Source organism: Cannabis sativa, chromosome X (assembly GCF_029168945.1).
Source record: "Cannabis sativa cultivar Pink pepper isolate KNU-18-1 chromosome X, ASM2916894v1, whole genome shotgun sequence".
NCBI classification, from domain to species: Eukaryota; Viridiplantae; Streptophyta; class Magnoliopsida; order Rosales; family Cannabaceae; genus Cannabis; species Cannabis sativa.
The window spans coordinates 10,335,404-10,358,698 of NC_083610.1; the positions used below are offsets into that span (position 1 = coordinate 10,335,404).

Below are 23,295 nucleotides of genomic sequence, written 5' to 3' on the forward strand. Positions count from 1 at the left end.
AAATTTAGTATACGTGCCTCGTACGTAGTTTTTTTTTTTTTTTTTTTTTTGACAAAGTGATTAAAATCACTCATGAATTTACGACGCCCACGTCCGCCACCGGCGCTGGAACCTCCTCGAACCAGGATAGCTCATCGTCTAACCGCAGAGCATGCTTTGCCAACCATAGGCCGCTAAAATCTAAGAGCGAGCCCCATGGGACAAAGCGCCGGAAATTTAGACAATAAAGCTATAACATCTTCTAACAACGCTCCCAACTCAATATAATACTGAAGTTCCACCTAAAAAAATATCAAAAAACAGAATAAAACTTTAATTAGAAAACTATTCAAACTGAATAGATTCAACCAACCACCAAGACTAAGCAACTAGATCTCCCTATAAAATACTAGAACTAGCCAAAGGAAGTACCCTTTGGCTAGTAACAACTAAATTATAGCAATATACTTCATAACATTCATAGGATCCCTATTCCTTACCTTTACCCTTTTAAAAACAAACATAAATAAAATTTTCCTTTTAATACCCATTATTCCTTAAATATTTAAAATATTATATACTAATTATTTCATTTTATCTCTTAAAAGTATTACTTATTTTTAGACTAAAACATGTCAAAATTCTTAATAAGTCAAATTATTTATTATTTTATTTATAGCGTAAAACATGGTATCTATAATCTTTATTCAGCCTAAATTAATTCAAAATTGTATTAATATCCTTAAAATTTAAGATTGCACTCTTCACATTCAAAATACATTTTTTCTAATACCACTTAATTATACATTTAATTAATAATATTAAATTAATATTAATTAATCCAATTCGGTATTATGACATAATGCTTCCTTATTTATTATTTAAAAAGATTACCTCCTAATTATTATACCATTCAAATTATTATAAAAACCATTCATATTAGTATCTTCCTATACAACTAATAAGGCAATAATCTCAATACTTCATTAGCATTTACTTCTCATTTATTTCAATATCTTTCCAAAAATAAAAATAAAATAAAACAAAATATTCTCTATTCACAATAAATGTTCCTACCTCCAATTAATTACAAAATCTCACATTTATAATTTATATACGAAAATTAATATTATGTTATCCATAATAAACTAATGAGGCAATAATCTCATAATTACATATCATAATTGTTAGCTATTAAATTTTATAATATTTTTTATAATTAATGATATCTTGTAATTTTACCCAAATTATCCTAAATAATTAGGGGTCAGCCATAAATCAGACGCGAAAACCTTGAAAGGCACCAAAGCCATAAACAATGGCGCAGCTCATCCATCAAATTTGTACTTCCATTTCTTCCATAAAAACTAATACCACTCATCCAGAAATTATTTAAAAATACAAATAATGTAATAATTTTGGTACATTCCCATAATATTGAGAACAAACAAGAATTCTATAATAATTTGACTTCCCAAATATATCTGAAGCAATATATTCTCATTAGACCATTAGTGTTCCCACCTCCCTTTATTACAAGATCCTCAAGATTCTTATTCTTCAATTTATTTAATTAATTATAATATTAGAATCTGAATACTAAAATTCCAAACACGAAAATTCCTTAAAAAATATAAACCAAAATATAGCTAATAGGAATTAGCATTTAAAATAAACCCTCTTAAACTTTATTTCAGTTTAAAATATTCTTTAAATCATACCTTAACTAAAATAATCTTTTTATTCTGACTAATAAATCTGTATAGTGCATAACTTTAACTTTAAAATATTCTTCTGTCAAAATTTTCTTATACATTCAATACCAAAAAACATGAAAATTTAAACAAATTACCCTAAATAATTAGGGGCCAACCATATAATAGGTGCTAAAGCCTTGTAAGGCGCCAAAGCCATAAATAATGGCGCAAAATAGAACAAAATCAATATAAAACAAATCTATAACAAAATTAACAGTGTATCCCATTATATCAGTTCACCCAAAAAAGAACAAAATCAATAACAAACAACAAGATGAAATCAACTATCCACCATTTCAGCCTTCAACCCAACACGACACTGACCGAGATCTCCCAAGCTCAAAACTAAATTTAAAAAATTTAACTCAAAAACTTCATCACACTGTGCAAACATTCAAGCAAAAATTCTAAAATCTATAGGCCTTTCACTAACTCAAAAAGAAACCAGCGTAAATTTCCCAACAAACCAACTACAAACAATCCTAATGAATCTAAAACTAAAGGACTAGTGTTATCTAGATTCACATACTGTATGTATATACAATCTGTGGTACAAAATGAAAAATAAAATAGTATAAACTAGAAGAATAGTGTTACTATGTTTTAGAAATCTGTCTCCTATGGAGAAATTGGGGTCTCACGGGCCAAGAAAATTTAAGGGATTAAAATTTTGAGTTCGAAAAGATATTTCTAAAATTCATAACTCATATGAATATCTAAAAGGAAAAGAAGATTTAATTCAAAAACAAAAAAGAAACTCATCTCATAATCGAGTTTTAAGTCCAATCTAAATGAGGATCTGAGATATCATTCAGATCTGATCTTTTTATGACTTTAAAATATTTAAATACATAAAATATATTAGTTAAAATATAATTTGATTGTACTTACGAAAGAAATGCATTTGTTGGGTTTCCTCATATATTGACCAGTTTGCTTGAGAAAGACGTCAATGCAGTAGCTTGGAATCGCTTTTTTGTTAGGACTGAAATCGGGAGATGAGATCACTGGAGGGAGTGACTTTGTAACGATTTTTGTAGAAATTGTGGCGAGCCTCTTCGACTTGATCTCTCTCTTCAGGAGTCCCTGCTTTTTTCTAGTCTCATATTTTAATTTTGTGAGAAAGTGTTTTTTTTATATGTAAATGTATAATTTATTAAAAACAAAAAAACAAAAACTTTCAAGATGAAAGAGATAGAGATAGAGAAAACGCAACCAGACATCAAATCAAAACTATTATATAAGCAATATAATGATAAAAGATCAAACTATGAGTCGAAAATTAAGGAAAGAAAACCTGGAAAATTTGATCGGTGACTCTCTACCGTTATTTTGAGTGTGTATTGGTTGCTTGTATGATAAGGTTTGAGTGGCAGAATAAATCAGTGAGTGAGTCAGAGAGTGATCGCCTCGTACGTAGTTTTTTGCTAGTAAATATATAAATATGTATTGATTGATGAATATTTTGGACAATACAGTATCGTTCTATTCTCAAATCAAACCTAACCATATAAAATAATTCTCATTCTAATAATTATTTTCGGGATAAACAAAATTTCTATTTTTTTTTAATAGATTTAATTACCAAAGTAGCATTTATCAAAAAAAAAAAAAAAATCAATTTTATTTTAAATCATTCCATTACCTTTTCATTGGCATGCTTATGTCATTTGGTAGAAACCATACAAAAAAAGGGGAAAATAAATCAAATAAACTGAAAGAGTATCAAATTATTAGATGGTAGAAAAGATTAAGATACATATCAGTATGGGTTAGCAACTAGGTCCAAAAATCTGTTAAAATACATATTTTCTTCCTTAAAGTGCAATTGAAATACTACTGAAAACTGCATCACATGATACTCAGCTAAATAATTTATAAAAAAATCTAAGCAAAAGCTGGGGATATGAGAAACCAAGTCCTTAATAGTAATCCTATCAGTCGCCGTGGATGGTGTATCGCTCCCATTTCCTTGTTGGATCATATATCTGCCATAATAGATTAAGTAAAAAGAAAAGGCAATGAGAAGTCTGTTGGATTCCGATCATTCTCATTATCAAGTTCTAAGTAGTAGTAGAGCTGTTAATTAAAAGGTATAGTTTATGTTTAGATAAGAAAGTCCTGCGTCTTTCTACATCCCCATAACTCAAGTTTTACTAAAAGTCCCTTGTGTTGGATCATAATATAATGAATTATTCATTAATTTAGAATGAGCTTTTTCTTTAATTTTACTAAATGAAAATTTCACCCTAAAGAAATAAAAAATGAAATCTATGGAAGAATTTGATTCACAATATCAACAATTGATACTTTTTCATTTCATTGAGAGAGAAAAAGAGTACCTCCCATCTAGACGCGGGGAAAATATGCTTGTTCTTCTCATACCAGTGTCTTTCAACCACCTTCCCAGCATGAGACTGCAGAAAGGTCACTTAAGAAATGATTCAAATGAATTTTCCCAAAATAAGAGTACCAACAATATAAGAGAATCAATACACTATTATATGTAAACGATAAAGAATGTTCATTTGAAAAGTAGGCTCCCCAAAAGAAAAGTTGCTATAGATAGTCATGTTTCGGTTTCACAATCAAAGGCATCCATATAAAATAGCATGGCAAATAACTTCTTCGCAAATCAATTATCATAAACTAATTTTAATATTGCTATAATCAATATCATCATTGTTGTTTAAAATTTTATCTCAGCATTATGGATGAGAAACTAACACCCACATAATTACTTGTGAAACAGGGACTTATTATGGTGAGTATAATGCAATTATAATAGGTATGAAAAGATGATAAGATATCATCTTAGACCGAAGGTGATTCAGAGTACTATAAATATAAACAAGGCCAATTGTCACATCTTCATCTGTCATTCATGTTTAGATGGAAAAACGTTTGGAAATTTGGTATAATTTGAATAATAACCATTTTTTACTTGAGGGAAAAGGATCAGAAAAATGTGTTTAGCTAGAGAGCAATAAAATATTTCAAAACACAAAAGTTATAAGGAATATAAAATATACCTCATCTTTCTCTATTGTTGCATCAGCAATTGTTCGCACATCCTCGTGCACATCAAAGTGAAACAGCTGTTAAAAAAAATAATAGTTCAAGTCACAAAGGACATTACAATAAGTAGCTAGCTCCTACAAAGTGATCGTCTACCACGAAAGAAATAACAGAACATGTGCATGCAAACGGACATAAGAGAAACACTATAGTTTTGCTTTAAAGAATTCAGTTTTATGTCACTGTAAGTGGATGGGATGTCACATTGAAAACTCAAGACATAAGATAGTTAATCCACCTTAACACCACTTGCAAGTTTATTGAAAAATTTTACTAGCAGAATTACAACATTACCGTTTGGCAGGAAGAATATAATTATATACCGATTACAAATTTGTTTCCACTTTGGTTCGTGAATCTTACACATGAGATTGGATTTACCATTGAAAACAAGTAAAATATAAAGATGTACTACACGATTAAAGTACAAGGAAAATATAATTTTCAGTTTTTGTAACACACACACACCATAAAATATTATAACTTATGAAAAAGAAGAAAAAAAAAAAGATTGAAGCTCTTATTTGTTCTCCTCAATCAGAGTATCAATTATGCTATACAAATAAATAAATAAAAGGGTTCTTACCGGACCACTTTTTCCCCTAGCCTTGTTAACAATTAGCTCGTAGAAACTATGCTGCTGTACTTCCACAAAAACAAGAGATATCACTTTGTTAACAAAAGAGAGAAATCTTATGCAGGGATTGCATTTAAATACTTTCACAAATGTAAATCTTACATGTGGAATAATAAGATCTTCTTTCACATAAAGCAAGTTTTCCACAGAGGTGGTTCGAATTTCTCGAAATTCTGGTGCAAGTTGTTGCTGAACACCCCGAAGAAATTCTCCTATAGTGTCACCCTTGCGTACCTGAATGGAGGGATAAGAATATGAAGATAAACAGATTAGAAAAAAGAACCACCATAAGAGATAAACCAATCAAAGTTGGACAGCTTCTATACTTGCCTGGATCGTTCGCCTATGGCCTGCCCCATCCCAATAACTGTAAGTAATTTCAAGGGGCTCATCTGAAATTATAAGGGGTCAATCAGTATTAAATTAAATTTTAAAACCTGAGCACCAAAAACCAAGGTAATAAACCCAATTACTTCGTATTTGCTCTTGCTCAAGTTGCCACTGTTTCCGCAACCTTTCACGCTCAGCTTGTTCCTCAGCCTCACGCTCACTGAAACAGCATCCTCAACAACTCTAAGCTCAAATGTTAGACCAAGGTCACAAAGAGATAGACAACAGACAGACAAACAAAGAGGGATACCACACCTGTCTGGTAGAAAGCTAGTTTCCACAGTGGGATCTTTTCCCAATTTACCACGAAATTTTGCTGGGTCAGAACTTTCTGCAGAAAGAATGTAATGAACCAATTCATTAACATGAACGCGAGCATATAAATTCAAGCAATAAGAGGTTTAGATCACAAGTAATCATCGTACTAGAGCCCAAACATCCATTCAAGCTCAAATTGTAGAGGGCGAAAAGGTTCAGAACTACAATTCACATTCAAGAATACGCAAGTGAACCTCAATGAATGCAATCAAATATATACGTACTGTCAAATCTCTATTTACTTTAGCACTCTGCTAAATCATTTTGGATTTTGGTGCCTTTTTCACAAAGGGTAACAAAGCCATAAGAGAGTCCCCTAACACTAATAAGAGAGAAAGGATAGATAATTACTGTTTTCCCCATCTTCGTCTTCACTTCCATTCTCATAGTCATCTGCAAATGACAAACGAGAAGTCCCTTTGATCTTTCTCTTTTTACGCTTTTGTAATTGGAGCTCCTCCTCCCTAAGAAATTAAGAGCATCAAAATCAAGCGATATGAATTTTAAATTAGTTCACTTATTTAAAAAAAACTAACTTTCATGATCAAAAATAAAAAATAAAAAATAAAAATTAAATTTTGACATAAATTTCACAAACATATCAAAGTGACCACTTGAAAACTCACTCCTGTTGTAGTTTCTGAAGTTTCTCCTTCTCTTCCTCCTCAATTTTGTTCCGAATGTTTACTCTCTGCAATGCATATCAACGGAAACCCTTGATCCATTAATGACTTAACAAAAATAATAGTAATAAAAAGAAAAGCTTAATGATAAACAATTACCTTCTCAACATATTGCTCCCTCGTAACCAAACCAACAGTTTCCTTCTTAAACGCGGTCTCAAGAATCTGAAAACCACATGAGTCAGAAGTGTTAACAAAAAAAAAATGACTTATTGAAAAAGAGAAGTGGAAGATTAAAAGCCCTAAACTTTAAAAACAAAAGAGTAGTAGGAACCTCAGAGGTACTAGAGCCGAATTGGAGGAGACCGGGTTGGCCCTGTTCCGATTGGGACTTGGTCTTGAGCTCTTGGATTTTCTGGCGTTCCGCTTCTCTCTGCTTCTCGAGCCTACGGATCCTGACGGCGTCTTGGGCGGTGCCCACGTAGCCGTCTCCCATGCCCGACATCTTCTTCACACCCTTTTTCCTTGTTCTCCCTCGCTATTTAAAAACTCAGTGGCCAATTTGGTATATAAATGATAATAATAGACTACGCCAAAAGATTTTTCTATTTTTTAGAATAAAAAAACATAATTATCATTTTTGTTTCCTCAATTTTTTTGACATCATACTCCATAAAATAATAAAAACTAACTAGGATTTTTGTCCCCTTTCCTGAATTTTTCTATTTGTTAAAAATTGAACTATTGAAATTGTTAGATTCAAGAACTTTTGTCTAATTTCATTCAATTTTACTATCTCAGTAATTATTTATGTACTAATCATGTTCTCCAGAACTTTCTTGTTAGATTTTTTTTATCAGGAGATAAAAATCCTAATTAGCCAATAATAAAATATACCTAACTTAAACATATCCACTAAAATATAACAATTACATACTTTTATTACGTTTTGTTTCTTTTATTATTAAAAATTAATATTTTTACCTCCTAAAGTTTGATCGATAATAAATTTTACCTCATTTTATTAAAAAAGTTAATTTCAAAAAATATAATTTTCTATTAATTCTAAAAAAAATATTAAAAAATTTGATAAAAGTATTAAATTAGTTAAAAAAATATATTTAAACTTAAAAAATCTAAATTATTATTAAAAAAATATTTTTAAACTTTAGTTTATTTATAAACACATATCTTGCATTAAAAAAATACATATTTTAAGAAATCAAACCAATATTATTAAAAATCTAATAAATAATCTAAAAAAAGTAAGATATTGTATAGAGAAAATTAAATTTATTTATATTTACAAACTCATATCTTAGAAGAAATAAAGAAAGTTATTATAAATTCAATAAAAATATAAAATTATTTTAAGAAAAATAGAAATTAAACTAAAAAATTTATATTTACTTAAACAAAATTAGATTTTGGGAAAAAAAATAGATTCAAACTTGTTTCTATAAAATTTAGTTTTTACAAAAATTAAATTTCGAATATACTTTTTTAAATCGCTTAATTAATTTTAAAATTTATTTATTTTTTTAATTTTTTGAATCATTTAAAATGATTTTTTTAATATCTACCAAAAAATGTTGAATCTTTCTTATTTTTATTTGGAGATGATACAATTTGATAGTTGTCAAAATTTAAGGAACAAAATTGTTACTTTATAAAAACACGCCAACATTTAAACGAAATAATATGACGAAACATAACAAAAGAACTAAATTTTTATGAATGTAAAAGTTCAGAGGGAATTTTTAGTAAACTTTATATTTTAGGGGCAGATCAAATATTGTCAAAAATTCAGAGTGCAAAATTACTTATTATTCTAAAACAAATGTTTATTATTACTGATTTTTTTAAGCAAAAAAATGTTATTAGTGTTAGGAAAAGAGTAGGTTTTATAAGAGTTTGGGCATTTTTTTAGGGTTATCACAATAATTTGTATTGATTTCTCTTTAAAATTAGTATACAACTATAAAATTAGTGAGAATAATAATAAAAATAATAGTTAATACATAATTAATTAATAATTTCAATTAAATTATATTTTTTTGTATGTATCTAAGAGAAATAATGTAATTTTTTTTTTTAAAAAAAAAGAAATAGTGTAAATTAATACTCACAATATTAATTAATAACATTATTTAAATCACATATGTTAATAATTTATAAGTATTGATCTCGGTTCTAGTCAACGACAATGAGTTAAAAATAAAACGATTAAATAAGATAAGTAAAAAAAGCAAAAACAAAAAAATAAAGTGAACACCAGATTTTAAAGAGATTTGGGCCTGTAAGTATGGTAATAGCCTACTCCCCTTGTTAGGGTTGTACATCGGTCGGTTTGGGCGGTTTATCCTATATATTTTCTAACCCAATCTAAAGTTCGGGTTGCTAAAATTTAAGTGCAACCCGCTCAATTTTTTTAAAAAAAAAATCTATAAACCGACCAATGGTTTGGGCGGTTTGGTCGGGTTAACCCGCCCAAACCGGCCATTTTTTTTTTTTAAGTCAAAATTAACAAAAATTTTAAAAATAAATTAAAAATATCACATTCCACCAAAGTACAATACCATATATATGACTTTAAAACTAATAATTAAGTATATAATTTTATATTATTATATATTTAATCATTTATATTATATATAATAAAAACTAAAAAAGTTTAAAAAAATAAATAAAAGTGCAAAATCGGGTTGGTCGGGTTGGTCGGTTTAATTAAGCGGGTTGGACCTATTTTCAACCCGCCCAATTAACAGATTGGGCGGTTTGTAATTTTTATCGGTTTTTTCGGTTCGGTTTGGGCGGGTTATTCGATTTAGGCGGTTTACTAATTTTTTTGTACAGCCCTACCCCTTGTATTTGTATTGACGAGAGAAGAAAAAAAGTGTTCTTCCTCTCGAAAGCTCTTACAATTTGATCTTTGAGTAACTTTCTCTCTTAGATCACTCTTTTCTCTCTTGAATGTACTTCTGAAGCAATTTTCTCGATTCCTCTCATAGTGAGGTTAGGCCACTATTTATAGGGAATTCTTACATGAGGGATGATTTTCCTTTTGCTTATAATAAGTAAAAGAGAAAACTACATTAATTCTATAATTATAATGCAAGAAATAGAAAACTAGAATGTGTTGATGTTATTATTTGATTCAATCCCATAATTACAAGGATTGTCTTCGCATCTGGAAACAACAAGATTGATCTTTGGAATTGTCATCTTTCATGCTTTGCTCGGCATAAGCACATCTGCATCTTGGTTGGACATTTCTTCAAGCATCCTGCTCGGATGTCTGAATGTTACAAATGCTGAGTAGTCATTTATGGGCTGCTAGGGATATTTTCCTCCGCCTATGTATTAGAATTATGGGACATGTGTCATCTATCCTTACTGCCATGTCAAGGTGCAAAAAATAGGATAACATTTGCCCCTAAGTCTGCGCGGGACCTTCCTGGTTGCATGGGACTTCACTCAGCCTAGGGTCTTATCCGGATGGGTGACTCGTGTCGTCGATGTCAGATGATGAACCGATGTTACTCTAACTAGGAGTCTCTTCAATATCTGTCCATTTAATGTTAATTAACGGTTGTACCTCAAATCACGGTTTGATACTTGCGCATGCTTGACGGTTACACTCCCTACAATGAGTGCGTAACGTATACTTTTGGGGGGAAGTTTGAAAAATTTGAATTTTGAAATGATTAATTCTCTTTCCAAATTGCTTATAAATAGGATTAAGGATCTCTAGTAATCCTTTTAGCCATTTTAACTCTTAAATACCAAAGCAAAAGACTTTTAGCCAAATTTCCTCCCAAATCCTTTGAGGAATTCACATGTCAACTTCTGATGATTCCATCTGAGCAGAGCAAGAAAGCTTCAAATCAGTGAGTAAGTTCTTCATTTCTTTCCTTTACACATTTGCACTGAAATGCATGTATGATTTCTGGATTTTGTTGCTATGAATCTTGCCTATTCTTGAACTATTCTAGGTTAACCATAGAAAACATAGGTCTAGGACTTGAAAATTTCATTTATGTTTAACCATAACATCTGATTATCTGACTGCGCTTCAAATTTAACCTTACAACCTTCATTTCCACTCGTCCATAGAGTTTTAGTGAAAATCAAATTTTAATTCGAAGTTTCAAACTTCTGGGATTGAAAATTTTATTTCTAGGTGAAACCTTTGCTTTTGATTTCTTAGTCGAACCTGGTTGGTATATACAACCTGGTTTTCATTCGTTACTCCGACCAACTCTCACTTTCTTGTCTTCTACCTTTTGTAGATGAACCCTGGTGAGTTTTGGGGAGGCAAGCATCATATCGACCAGGATTTGCTTCAACTTTTATACGAGGATCACACTCATCTTCGTGCTAGCCCATTTTTGTCTAGTGACGATCTTTCAACATCATTTTTATCCCGACCAAATTCGAGGTGAAGGATACGGTTGTTTCATCTAGAAACTCAAGAAAGGTTGGAGGTGTTACCTTCTTGCTAACTGGACTTATAGAGTTCATCCGAACGTGGTCGGCACTTTGCCTGAGGGCCGCCCAAATCCTGTTGCTGTGGGAAAACTCGTTGCCAATTTTGTTATGACCATTGCCAAGCACACTTCTAATAAAATTCCACCCAAGCGTAGGATGATGGCGCGAACTAAATATACTGTTAGGAAATCTTCATTGAACGACCCGCACGTTGCCCATCTAGCCACTTGGGCTAAGGCAGAGCAGACCCGTCCTGCCACTGATGAGGAGGATACTGTCGTGGACATTGAAGTCTAAGTGGAGGACTAGGGCGAGGTCTGTCAACTAATTTCTAAAATAACTTATAAGAAACTAAATTTTTAAAATTGACATCTTCTCTGTTGTATAGGATGCGTTGATGTTACTTATTTAAAGTAAATTTACTTAGATACTAGAAATTTTTTAAATATACGATATTATAATATTTATTGTAGTAACCAATAAAATTAGATGACGTGACACGTTAATATTTTTGCAAATAAATTTGTTGAAGGTATTTTTATAAATAAAATCAATTTTAAGTATAATATTAAAAAAAATTCCTTATAATAGGATTTAAGAGACTTGTAGTGATGAATGTAATGTAAATGTAATTTAAGTATTTAATCCACCAGAAGTAAAAACATGTGATATATAAGTGTATGAAATTTAAAACATAAAGTATTTATGCCGTAAATACTCTATGTTTGATAGGATTTAATAGAAAAATAGTGACAGAAGTAACGAAAGTGTAATGTAACTTAAGATATTTAATTCGTCGAAAAAAAACGTGTGGTATTTAAGTGTATAAAATCAAAAACTTATGATATTTATACCGTAAATATCCTAAAATTATTTAGAAACTAAAATTAAAATTTGACGTGGGGTAAAATTTTAAGCATGGTTAGTGATTTTTTATTTTTTTTTTTAAAAAAAGAAAATAAAAAAAAGAGAATAAAGTGTTTGTAGATATTGTCGTCCAAGTATTGTATCCATGTTAATTAAAAAAGAGTTCAAAATTACCGGTAAGAAGAACAACGGCGAAAGACCAGATATTTGATAGATAAGCTCTTCTCTTCTACTGCGTTAAAGGTCTCAACTTGCTCAACCCTAACAGTTCATCTCCTAGCCTAATGAATCAGCTTCAACACGACGACTTCATTCAATCCCCAAATCCACCTTCAGATCCGGGCCTGCCTTCTTCCTCCGCTCGCTCCCAACCCACTTCCAGGTTTCTTTTAATCCATATATGGGATCAATTTACCGATTAACCCTTGATGTTTCCTTTTTGTTTGTTTTTTTCTCTGCTGATTAATATATTTTCATCAATAGTTCCCTATGCAGTAGTCAATGCGGATTATCAATTTCATAGTATTGATTATTGTTCGTTGTAGTCAAAATTGGGGGTGTGGTTGAGCGAGTGAAATAACAATTGTATTGAAAAGAATTCAGAAACTAAAGCAATGATATATGTTATTATTCTAGGTTGGGAATATTTGTAATTGTGTTATGCACATTACTTGTGCATGAAAAAGTTAGTAAATTTGATTAGATTGGTACTTTTTTTTTTTTTTTTTTTAATTAGGTTAGTGGTATTAGTGTTTGCTTATTTTAACGTAACTGTTTCTCATGCTTAATTCATGTACAAATTTTTGTAGTAAAAGACCTGAGGGGGAAACCAAGGATGGCACAGTTGCAAGAAAGCTTCAGAAGGCTGACAGAGAGAAGTTGAGGCGGGATCGATTAAACGAGCACTTTATCGAATTAGGAAGTGTTTTAGGTAGAAAAACTATGTTGAAAATTTTTAATGGTTGTTAACTCAATTAGATGACATGTGATGATTCTGATTTTAATTTTTGTGTGGCTTTGAACTTTATTTTATTAAATTACATTTTGCAAAACTTAAGGGGATGAAACTCTAGTCAGTTGCTGAGGTTTAAGAGAAGTAGTTGAGAAACTTTGGCCAGATTTTACGGAGGTGTCTGTTGTTGACAATTCTAGTTTTCCAAGTTCATCTTTGGTTGTAAATATGATAATGGTACATCTTTGTGATGTTTTCTTTTTGCATTTTTGATTTATTGTCATGTTTTTCATTCTAACATGCAGATCCTGACAGACCAAAAAATGACAAAGCAACTATCTTAACCGATACTATCCAATTGCTGAAGGATTTGACATCACAGGTTGACAAACTTAAAGCTGAATATACTATGCTAAATGAAGAATCTCGCGAGGTGATCCATTTATATTTTTTTTCATTATTTGATAGATGGTTTCAAATCTTTAAACTGACTTGATATAGTTGATCAATTTATTGTGTTTAAAAACAGTTGACACAGGAGAAAAATGATCTCAGAGAAGAGAAAACCTCTCTCAAGTCTGACATTGAAAACCTTAACGTTCAGTGTCAGCAAAGAGTGAGAACGATGTTTCCTTGGGCTGCTATGGATCACTCAGTTGTCATGGCACCAACTTCATACCCATATCCAGTTCCAATATCAATGCCTCAAGGGCCCATTCCTATGCATCCGCATATGCAGCCATATCCGTATTATGGAAATCAGAATCCAGGCGTCATTCCTAACCCCTGTTCAACTTTTGTTCCATATATAACTCCGAGTACCCTGGTTGAGCAGCAGTCTCAACAGTACGTGTCTCCAGTTGTTCAACCAGTCCACCGGTCCAATGTTTCTGGCAAACAAGATTCTAGAAATAAGTCCTCAGGAGAAAGCAAGATTGAAAAAAGTGAGGATTCAAGTGATGTTGCCACAAATCTGGAGTTGAAGACTCCTGGATCTGCAACAGATCAGGTTAGTTGCTGACTTTATAAGAAGTTTGGCACCATCTTGAATGTAAATCAGAGTCATTCTGTTTTTTCTTTTATAATTTTATTTGCAGGATTCAGGTCAAGGGCAATCTCAAAGATATGTGAGTAAGGAATGTAAAATCACTGAAAAAAGCTCTTCAAGTAGATGTTCTTCTTCTCGAAGCGTGCAAGACAGCTCATCTAATAGCATAGTTAGCAGCAGAAAGCCCGATAACCAAAAAAAAGATTGAAGGCAAAGATTACAACAAAAACAGGTTTTTATTTTTCATTTCCATTCTCGAACTTGTGCTTGTTGATTTAATTCTATTGCCTGCTAGTCTAATATATTTGATTGTTGTGTACATCCTCATTGGTTGACATTATTTAACTTCTTTGAATTGGTCACTTTTAGTTAAACCACATAATATATAAGTCAGGTTTATTGCTTTTGCTATTATTGATTAGTTTAACCTGGATACTTTTCCAGGTCTCTCTTGCGTGAATGCAGCAAGACTGGCGGTTTGTATTTAGAATTCTAATGTTGTTGACAATGAATATGCTTTTAAGATAATTTGTAAATGCACAATTCACAATGACGTAATGAGAAAAGATTCTTAATATTGATTTGCTTCTTGTGATCTTTGTATTTGGATACTGATACTCTAGGTTGAAATCCAGTTTAGGATGGGAGGAATATCTTATAGATGATCATTTCTATGATTAATAGCAGTCATTTTTTTTTTTTGCTTAATGATTATTAGCAGTCTTGAATCTTGATATAATGTAATAGCTATAACATGGGCTATAGGAGTTTTTATTGCATTTGTTTTGAGTTCCAGACTTCTTTCTCTAAAGGGTGACAGTGCTAGATAAAGTATGCTGTGCTGTGAAAGAACCATAAATGATGGCTCTGATAGTCCAATCCCAGAAAAATGGTTCTTGAAAGCTGGGAAAAGATGTGTGTGGGGTTTGTCTAAATTAAGGACCTAATTAAAACAATGATGAAATGATGGGCATTTGATATTTGGATTGATTACCATTATGCCAAAGTAGAGATAAAGTTGAGATACATAGTTGTTTGTTCTACATGAAATTTTGTCTTTTTGGAGCAACAAAAGAGGTGACCAAGGCCAAAAATCTTATCTCATCATTACAAAATTAATAACTGTTTCTTGATATGCACAGAGAGTGTTCTAATGAAAGCTTCTGATAAGGTTTGATCAAATGTCTCACTTATGTGATTGCTTACATTCATTTGATAATATGCCAAAGAATACAGTTGAGATCTATTGAACCAAGTTTTCAAATCAAAGACATCTGAACCTTGATCTCTACTCTGCCATCTTGTTCTTTAATTAATTTAGTACCAATTATTAATTGAAATAAACCGCTTTATAGAAATATTTTGATCATAGAAGGGGAATTTGATTTGATTTTTATGAATATCTGTTATGATTAGCTTTTGAAAGAGCATTTGAACTTGGATGAATGTATATATATGTACATATATACATATATGTACAAACAGGTCCACAATCCACATAAGCCATTGACCACATATTTGGAGTGAAGATTCACACCACTCCATCCACATCCTTCGTACTCTGGTTTTTTTTTACCTTGTATCACCACGTGGCAGAATGAGAAGGATCCTTACTATTATCTTGCTGGAATGGACGCTTTAGAAAGCAAAGCAGCAAACGACGACGTTTTGTGTGTAAATCATAAGCCACCTTCTCGTTAAAGGACAGTGACACCTGCAACCGTGAGCGACTGAATATTATTATTGCGAGGAAAATTTAAGCTCCAAGCGCATTTTAAACGCGTTGAACACTTACCTCAAAAAATAGAAGTCACCCATAAAGATATTTTCCTTTTAGCAATACTTTACTCTGAACCCCAAAGTTTTTTCCTTTTTCTATTTTTTTTATAGAGGTGAACCTCCGGTTGATAAGAATTGAGCGAAAGCTGATGATTTTCTTTAATTTAAAGGAGAATTATTTTATATTTTTTTAATTTTTTAATTTTTTTTTTCAAATTTACAGTTTGAATTTCTAAAGTGGTTGTAGCACTAGTTGCAGTAGAAATTTTTATACAATTTTTGTTGCGATTTAGGTTGCAGCGTTAGTTGCAATATGAGTTTTTATATAAAATTTTATAAAAATACAAAAAAAATTATTTTGAAGTGTAAAAATGAAAAAATCCTATTTAATTAACTATTTATATTAAGAAAAAAAATATTTTTGGTAATTGATGTAATGAAAAAAATTAGTGAGAATTATAATAAACAAATGTGCGAAGATAATTTGTGACTTCATTGACATTATCTAAAAATTAACCTAATTAATTAATGTCTATTTCAGCTAATCCCAAGAAAAGAAAGGGTTTGGTGGCGTGCGTTAAACGCGCTAAAGGTGCGCCTATGGGGGAAACATGTCTCCTTCTCGCTAACGTACGCTTGGCCATTTCATCAAGAACCCAAAGGCAGACACCACAGGTAAAAGAGCTAGTCTTTCTCTCTCTCACAGTGTTCTTGCTTCTAAAGTATACAAAAGCAGTCCTCTCCTCAACCCTCCAATCCAACAACCCTCGATTAAAAACTAAGCTAAAAAAAAGCTTATCATCGAGTCAGCCATGGCGGTAACCTCCACTTCTCTAGCTTCCCAACTCGCGGGACCCACAAACTTCTCCGGCCTCCGACGCTCCTGCTTCAAGCTCGACCACTCCAACTCACTCTCACCCACTCAATCCCTTTTCCAACACCTCCATTCCCATCTCCGCCTCTCTTCCTCTCGCAAGGGCTCTAGAGCCGTCGTCACCATGGCCGGCACCGGAAAGGTTTTCTTTTTCTCCATTAAGGAACAAATAAAAACAAAACTATGTCGATTCTTAAAAAAATAATTATTCTTAGATTTCTGTTCATGGTTTTATTTATTTTATGTTTGTATTAAGGAGGAAAGTACTAAAGATTCATTGTTCATTTGTATTTTTTTTTTGGGTTTAGAAGAAGTGAAGAATTTTTAGTACTTATGATTGAAGAAATGAAATAAAATCAATGTGTGTTTATAGACTAAGCTTTCACAAAAACAAAAGCCTAAAGTATGTAGTGGCCGTATTTCTATTTGATCTTCAAATTAGGAACAATTTTTAATTTCTTTTCTTGCTGCAGTTTGTTCCAACTCTTCAGATTTATAGTTGTGTAATCTCTCTCTCTCTCTCTCTCTTTAAATAATGGTTTGATATATGTACTTATGAACTTGTAAGATGCAATTCTGAAGCAATTAGACAGTTTTAATCATAATTTATTTATTCTGGTCTGTTCTGTTGAGTGTTTTTTGTTTTGGAATGTTTGGTATTTCTCAATTCTCATGTTTCTGTATTCTAATTTGTCTTCTCGTATTTCACTTGCAGTTTTTCGTTGGTGGGAACTGGAAGTGTGTAAGTACAAGTACTATCTTAAAAAAGATTCATTTATTATACCACCATTTTATCTTTTTATAGCTTTAGTGTAAAATTTAGCACCCTCTTTAAAAGATTGTGTATATAATACTGTTAATAGTAGATCCTGACTTTATCAGTAGAACAAGAAAGTCAAATTAGAATTTCCTTTGACCACGAATTTTAAGATGCATGCTACCAATATTATTTGCATATCCACTTCTGTTCTACTTTAGAGATGCAAATTAGTTGATGATTCTTTTTCTTTTTTACTATTTAGAACGGCACAAAAGACTCAATCACCAAGCTGGTCTCTGATTTGAACACTGCAAAATTGGAGGATGATGTTGGTATGTTAAAAATATTATCGTGCAAATTTTAATAGCCTGCGTAGTTAAGCTTGTTTTAGGATATTTTTTTTTATTTTGTGGGATCTCTCGATACATGCAGACGGGAGAATAGTTCGTGTGGATGAATTATAAAATTGTGCTTGTAGGTATTGGATCAAGATCAGTAATTAATATTTTAACTACTTAAGCTCCTTGGACTTTTCTATGTTATGTTGAAAAGGATCAAAACATGGATATTTGATTGTGCTCAAAACTGCTGTTGGATGTGTGTGTTTCTCTGGCCAGTTTGTCTGATTAGGGTTTCCTAAGCAGTAGAATCTTAGAAGTTGGTTCTTAGTTTCATCTAATTCACAATTTTTCATATCAATAATTTGATTAGTTTCATCTAATGTGCAGATGTTGTTGTAGCACCACCCTTTGTGTACCTTGATCAGGTGAAGAACTCATTAACTGATCGCATTGAGATTTCTGCCCAAAACTCTTGGGTTGGAAAAGGCGGAGCTTTCACGGGGGAAATTAGGTTTGTTTCTACTTTTTTTTTTTTTTGGAAAACATGTTATTGTTTCATTACAGCATAATATATGTATTTTCCTGGGCCTTTTATAACGCTGATGTAGTATTCTATCAATGTTTATTCTCTACAATTATCTAGATAGGAAGTATGTCTAGAGCTTTTAGTCATCAGGACAATCACCATATACTTATGTTTGTGCAACTTTGAACTTGCATGTGTTTAATATGCATATTTTGTTTAGTGTCGAACAATTGAAGGATATTGGTGCCAAATGGGTTATTCTTGGACATTCAGAGAGAAGACATGTTATCGGCGAAGATGATCAGGTGATACATTAAAGAACTTTAGTTTTAGTTAGGTTTCTTGGAGAACATATCTGTCCATTATATTTGATGGTGTGTACTTGGAATCACACTCAGCTTTTGTTGCCTTCAGTTTATAGGAAAGAAAGCGGCTTATGCCTTGAGCGAGGGTCTTGGAGTAATAGCTTGCATAGGGGAACTATTAGAAGAAAGGGAAGCTGGAAAAACTTTTGATGTCTGCTTTCAACAATTGAAAGCTTATGCTGGTAAAATTTTTGTGCACTTTTTTCTTTTTCATGGATTATCTGTTCATGTGGAAATATATTTGTATTTGTGCTATTGTATCTCTTACCAATTTTAGATGTTTTCTTGTCCCTATTTTGCAGATGCAGTGCCTAGTTGGGATAACATAGTCATTGCTTATGAACCTGTATGGGCTATAGGTACCGGAAAGGTGGCTTCACCTGAACAAGCTCAGGAAGTGCACACAGCCCTTCGTGACTGGCTCAAAAACAATGTGTCAGCAGAAGTAGCATCTAAAACAAGAATTATTTATGGAGGTTATTATATGCAACAACTCCATTTTGTTTGTCATTACTCTGTATTCTATGTATTTACAGAACTTGCTAATGATTCCAACGATTTCAACTCTTGTTTTAGGGTCTGTAAATGGTGGAAATTCTGCTGAACTCGCGAAAAAGGAAGATATTGACGGTTTTCTCGTCGGGGGCGCTTCTCTAAAGGTAATAATACCTTACATTTATGTTGAAGTTTGTTGATGATATTAATTTTCCAATTTTATGACAACTTCAGGGGATAAAATTATTTTCTTTTTTGTGTTTTTTGTTGCAGGGTCCTGAATTTGCTACCATCATAAATTCTGTTACCTCTAAGAAAGTTGCTGCCTAATTTTACTCTGTTTTCACCTACAAGTGCAAAAATAAGGGAAGAGAACTCAATCCAAGCATAATATGAGAAATGTAAAAGTACGAGTGAGTTTCATTGTATGGGGTTTTTGTATCAATTTTGAATGTCTTCCTCATTATGAAGAAAATATTATTTGATTTTCATGTAACATCATAATGAGCATAAATAATTCCTGAACAATATATATTGGGAGTGTATTTCAGGGTTTCTGTTTTCTGGTTCAATGTGAACAAATTATTTGATTTCTAAAGCACCAAGACAGCCTAGTTATAGTTACATGCTATTGCTAACATCCTCACACTTGTGGTATCAGCTTAACCTTTCTTCTTGACCCAAATTCTCTATCCCACGTGGGAATTGTCAGCTATTGCCCCTTAGTTTACTTTTGCTCGATGAGTAAAGTGACGAAAGTTTTAGCTTAATCCTTCATTTGGGGATACAAAGTGGGCATCAAATCCTTGAGTGGGCATCAGTCCAAAGTGAAAGTTTGTCAGGTAGATCCTTCACTCTAAGCATATATGCCAAAGCAAGGCATAAATCATATAAAATGTACACCCTGCTTGTATTGACATCATATATAAAACCCTTACATTAACATCCATATTTAGAGATAAAAGAGTGTGAATGAGAAAAAAATGGACTGGTTGTACCCTAAGAGGAGAGGTCCACAATGGAAGCAGGGATGGACAAGCCAAACTGTGTCCTCAATCTCTGCCCCATCTTTTCATTTAATGGCCATATTTTCCATTGTTATGATATTACTGTGGTTATCTCAATACACTGGCTACAAAGCTCAGATGCAGCAAACAGCAGTGAACTTTCAGCTCTTCATGTTTGTGTTGCCTGCTTTGTTGATATTTTTCATGGCTTCATATTCCTCCTCGAGCGGGTTGTTAAACTTTCAGTTTTGGCGTCCACGGCCTGCAACACCAGCAAGAACATCACCACAAGCCGGGAGCTCACCGTGGGGAGTAGCCATCTTCCTTGTGCTGCTTTTGGTTTTGCTTTCTTACCAGTCTTCGTTTCACTCCAAATGGTTTAGTCCTCTTCGGAGTTCAGATTAGTTACATGACATGTAGTGTTGGTTTTTTGGCTTGTTTTCTTTTTCTTTTTCACTTGTTTTGGTTTTGGCCTTTAGGTTAAGGTCACTTTCATTGATTAGGCATATAATTTGAATGTGGCAAAACCTTCCTCCTTACTATTGCTATTGTAGTTGTGGGCATGATGAGAAATGGACCCACTGAGGGCTGTGGGTAGGTTTGCATAATTTAATAAACAAATATAACATTGTGACAATTCTCTAGTGATTGAAATAGACCTATTTAACCATTCATGTATAACATTCACATTCTAAAAATATTCCTGGAAATTCTGTTTCAACCCAAAGAAGAAAAAAATTTCGCCATTTAGATTGCTGCCATCTGTTTAAATAGTAGTTAGGAAAAAAGTGGTTCAAGTTTTGATTCTTTTGAACTGAGTACATCTTTCTCTCTCTCCCTCTCCCTCTCCCTCTCCCTCTCCCTTTACCATGATCTAATTTCATAACCATTTGGAATAGAATTTAGTTTTTTTATTATTTTTTTCGCTTGATCTTCAAGTTAGTGATTTTCTTGTCTTTTAGACAATTATTTCTTCCAAAATAAAGCAACCCACTCAAGCAAGCATGCTAATATGGTCTCGACAATGTTTTTCTTACTATTCATGAACTAATTTTACATAATTTCACTTCCAATTGTTGTTTTACATAATTACTGAAAGTAACTAGAAGAAACTTTTATTTCATGTTTTTGCAGAAAGAAAATCTAATAATGTTTTGAGTCAAAAGATCAAGATCAGTACTTCGTGTTCTGTATTGATTAAGGCAAAAAAAAAAAAAAAAAAAAAAAGAAAAAAAAGAAAAAGAAAAAGAAAGACATATATAGATACAGAGATATAAACAAAGCCATCTATGACCTCATTCAAAAACCGTAATTTCAAAAAGAAAAACCCAAGTTCTTAAAATTGCGTAATAAACATAAAAGAAATATGAACAAACTAACACTCTTCTTCTAATAAATTATATAAGAAATTACCTATATATATATTATATTAACCAACTATCACGAAAGACAGAGTGGAACTGAAGCAGAACCAGTAAGAGAAGGATGAGAGCAGCCACGCCCCAGGGCGAGCTACCCTCCGACGGTACGTGGTGGGTTCTCCGGCGACGGTCCCAGGGTGAGATGGCAAAAAGAGCATCTGGGTTTTCCATAGATGAGAGCCAACGAACGATGAGCAAAATAATAATTGGGACTACAAAGAGAACCCAATTGATTTGTTCTTCGGCGGTTTCGACGGCTTCCTCGTAAGAAAAGTACCAGGATGTACCAAGAAAGATGAAAGCAACTGCTAGAATGAGGAGAACAGGGTACGGCAGCGGTGACAGAGTGAACCCTTCTAAGATTGATGTGGTTGTTGAGCTTCTTCTTCCGTAGTAGGAGGCCATTGTTGAGGAGGGCCCTTTAGCTGGTTCTTAAATTCAAAATTACTATATATGTGTCTGTGTATGTATTTATAGCAAACAAGTATGGTGTAAAGTGTCTTCTAAGAAGGCATAAAGTATTAAAGATGTTATGTGTGAGACTGTGAGTGTGTGACTGACTATTTCAACATTTCAGTACAATTGATACAAATGCGACATCTGGCAAACTATGGTTAGCGTGTGAAAAAAAAGCTAATTAAAATTTCTGTTTCTTAAATTTTTACATACATTAAATTATATCTCTAAAAAAAAAATTCCCTTAAGCTGTTTTTAAATCTAACCATTTTCATAATTAAGAAAAATTTTTAATAGCCTTAAAAATTCGAGAAACATAATTTGGTATATACTAAAGTTTGTAGGCAAAAATTTACTTCTTGATATATATTAAAGTTTGGAGGCAATCGATGGAACACCTGTTCCTCTATTGCAACTTTGCGTACCATCTTTGGAGGTCCTCCCCGTGGGGGGTGTTCCCGGTCCCTGACGCTAGGGGTCGTGTTTGGGACTGTGTTAATTTTTTTTTGAAATTTGAAGTCGAACGGGGTGGACCCTGACAAGCTCTTCCTCTATGCTTCAATCATTGTAGACACAATTTGGAAGACCCGTAATAACAAGGTACATAATTCTCATCCGAGTAACATTGATATGGCCATTGACTCTATTTCTCATTGTTATACAGATTATGTTTCCTGTCTTTTCCCTCTGACGGTTACAGTGGCTTCCCCGGCTTGGACCCCTCCGCCTGAAGAATGGATCAAAATCAATTGTGATGTCAGGGTCGGTGGAGACTCCATGTGTGTGGCAGCGCTGGCTAGAGATCACTCTGGTACTGTTGTGTGGGCGGCTGTTAACATGCTCAACTTCAGAGATCCCCTGATTGGGGAAGCCGCGGCTTGTAGACTTGCCTTGGACTCGACTAGACTCAATAATCATAACTATATTTTGGTGGAGAGTGATTCTGAAATGTTTATCAAAGCGCTTAAAGGCCTTCACTCTATTTGGAATATTGATAATTATGTTTCTTTATGTAATCAACTCTCTAAAAACTTTGTATCTTATAATTTTTCGTTTATTTAGCGTTGTTGTAATTTTGCTGCCCATAATGTAGCTAATTGGGCGTTCGCCCAGAACATCTCAGGTTTTGTG

At 32.6% G+C, this 23,295-nt stretch overlaps 4 protein-coding genes across 7 annotated transcripts; 2 read left to right on the top strand and 2 right to left on the bottom strand.

Moving 5' to 3' along the window:
* Nucleotides 1-3,446: 3,446 nt before the first annotated feature.
* LOC133031744 (protein XAP5 CIRCADIAN TIMEKEEPER) lies at nt 3,447-7,364 on the bottom strand. The gene is made up of 12 exons (XM_061105361.1): nt 7,117-7,364; nt 6,942-7,007; nt 6,786-6,850; nt 6,511-6,623; nt 6,097-6,172; nt 5,925-6,001; nt 5,782-5,843; nt 5,554-5,685; nt 5,401-5,454; nt 4,769-4,834; nt 4,079-4,153; nt 3,447-3,724 (listed from the first exon to the last, which is right to left on the bottom strand). The coding sequence occupies exons 1-12, from the start codon at nt 7,285-7,287 to the stop codon at nt 3,674-3,676; spliced, it is 1,008 nt and encodes a 335-aa protein (XP_060961344.1). The 5' UTR covers nt 7,288-7,364; the 3' UTR covers nt 3,447-3,673.
* Nucleotides 7,365-12,274: 4,910 nt separating this feature from the next.
* LOC115704357 (transcription factor bHLH121) lies at nt 12,275-16,594 on the top strand. 4 transcript variants are annotated; one of them, XM_030631577.2, is made up of 6 exons: nt 12,275-12,522; nt 12,950-13,071; nt 13,398-13,525; nt 13,622-14,101; nt 14,190-14,372; nt 16,461-16,594. In XM_030631577.2, the coding sequence occupies exons 1-5, from the start codon at nt 12,425-12,427 to the stop codon at nt 14,346-14,348; spliced, it is 987 nt and encodes a 328-aa protein (XP_030487437.2). In that variant the 5' UTR covers nt 12,275-12,424; the 3' UTR covers nt 14,349-14,372; nt 16,461-16,594. The 4 variants fall into 4 exon arrangements, with proteins under 4 accessions (XP_030487437.2, XP_030487443.2, XP_030487431.2 ...); XM_030631583.2 differs by lacking the exon at nt 16,461-16,594 and adding an exon at nt 15,626-16,113; XM_030631571.2 differs by lacking the exon at nt 16,461-16,594 and adding an exon at nt 14,937-15,315.
* A 120-nt stretch (nt 16,595-16,714) lies between these two features.
* Nucleotides 16,715-19,878, top strand: LOC115704378 (triosephosphate isomerase, chloroplastic). Its single transcript, XM_030631592.2, has 9 exons — nt 16,715-16,935; nt 17,509-17,535; nt 17,816-17,885; nt 18,282-18,405; nt 18,641-18,725; nt 18,835-18,967; nt 19,088-19,261; nt 19,362-19,444; nt 19,554-19,878. Exons 1-9 carry the CDS (start codon nt 16,732-16,734, stop codon nt 19,608-19,610), a joined length of 957 nt encoding a protein of 318 aa, XP_030487452.2. The 5' UTR covers nt 16,715-16,731; the 3' UTR covers nt 19,611-19,878.
* A 1,683-nt stretch (nt 19,879-21,561) lies between these two features.
* LOC133031747 (uncharacterized) lies at nt 21,562-22,255 on the bottom strand. The gene has a single exon (XM_061105365.1). It carries the CDS (start codon nt 22,111-22,113, stop codon nt 21,712-21,714), a length of 402 nt encoding a protein of 133 aa, XP_060961348.1. The 5' UTR covers nt 22,114-22,255; the 3' UTR covers nt 21,562-21,711.
* Nucleotides 22,256-23,295: the final 1,040 nt, after the last annotated feature.

Bases quoted from the DNA above. Each gene is read 5' to 3' on its own strand.
- LOC115704357 (XM_030631577.2), top strand. From the start codon at position 12,425: ATGAATCAGCTTCAACACGACGACTTCATTCAATCCCCAAATCCACCT. The intron at 13,072-13,397 runs GTAGAAAAACTA...TCTAACATGCAG, and splicing joins CGAATTAGGAAGTGTTTTAG to ATCCTGACAGACCAAAAAAT. The intron at 14,102-14,189 runs GTTAGTTGCTGA...TTTTATTTGCAG, and splicing joins CTGGATCTGCAACAGATCAG to GATTCAGGTCAAGGGCAATC.
- LOC133031747 (XM_061105365.1), bottom strand. From the start codon at position 22,113: ATGGCCTCCTACTACGGAAGAAGAAGCTCAACAACCACATCAATCTTA.
- LOC133031744 (XM_061105361.1), bottom strand. From the start codon at position 7,287: ATGTCGGGCATGGGAGACGGCTACGTGGGCACCGCCCAAGACGCCGTC. The intron at 6,002-6,096 runs GTGTGGTATCCC...ATGCTGTTTCAG, and splicing joins ACTAGCTTTCTACCAGACAG to TGAGCGTGAGGCTGAGGAAC. The intron at 5,844-5,924 runs GTAATTGGGTTT...TTATAATTTCAG, and splicing joins TGAGCAAGAGCAAATACGAA to ATGAGCCCCTTGAAATTACT.
- LOC115704378 (XM_030631592.2), top strand. From the start codon at position 16,732: ATGGCGGTAACCTCCACTTCTCTAGCTTCCCAACTCGCGGGACCCACA. The intron at 18,968-19,087 runs GTAAAATTTTTG...CCTATTTTGCAG, and splicing joins ACAATTGAAAGCTTATGCTG to ATGCAGTGCCTAGTTGGGAT. The intron at 19,262-19,361 runs GTTATTATATGC...CTCTTGTTTTAG, and splicing joins AACAAGAATTATTTATGGAG to GGTCTGTAAATGGTGGAAAT.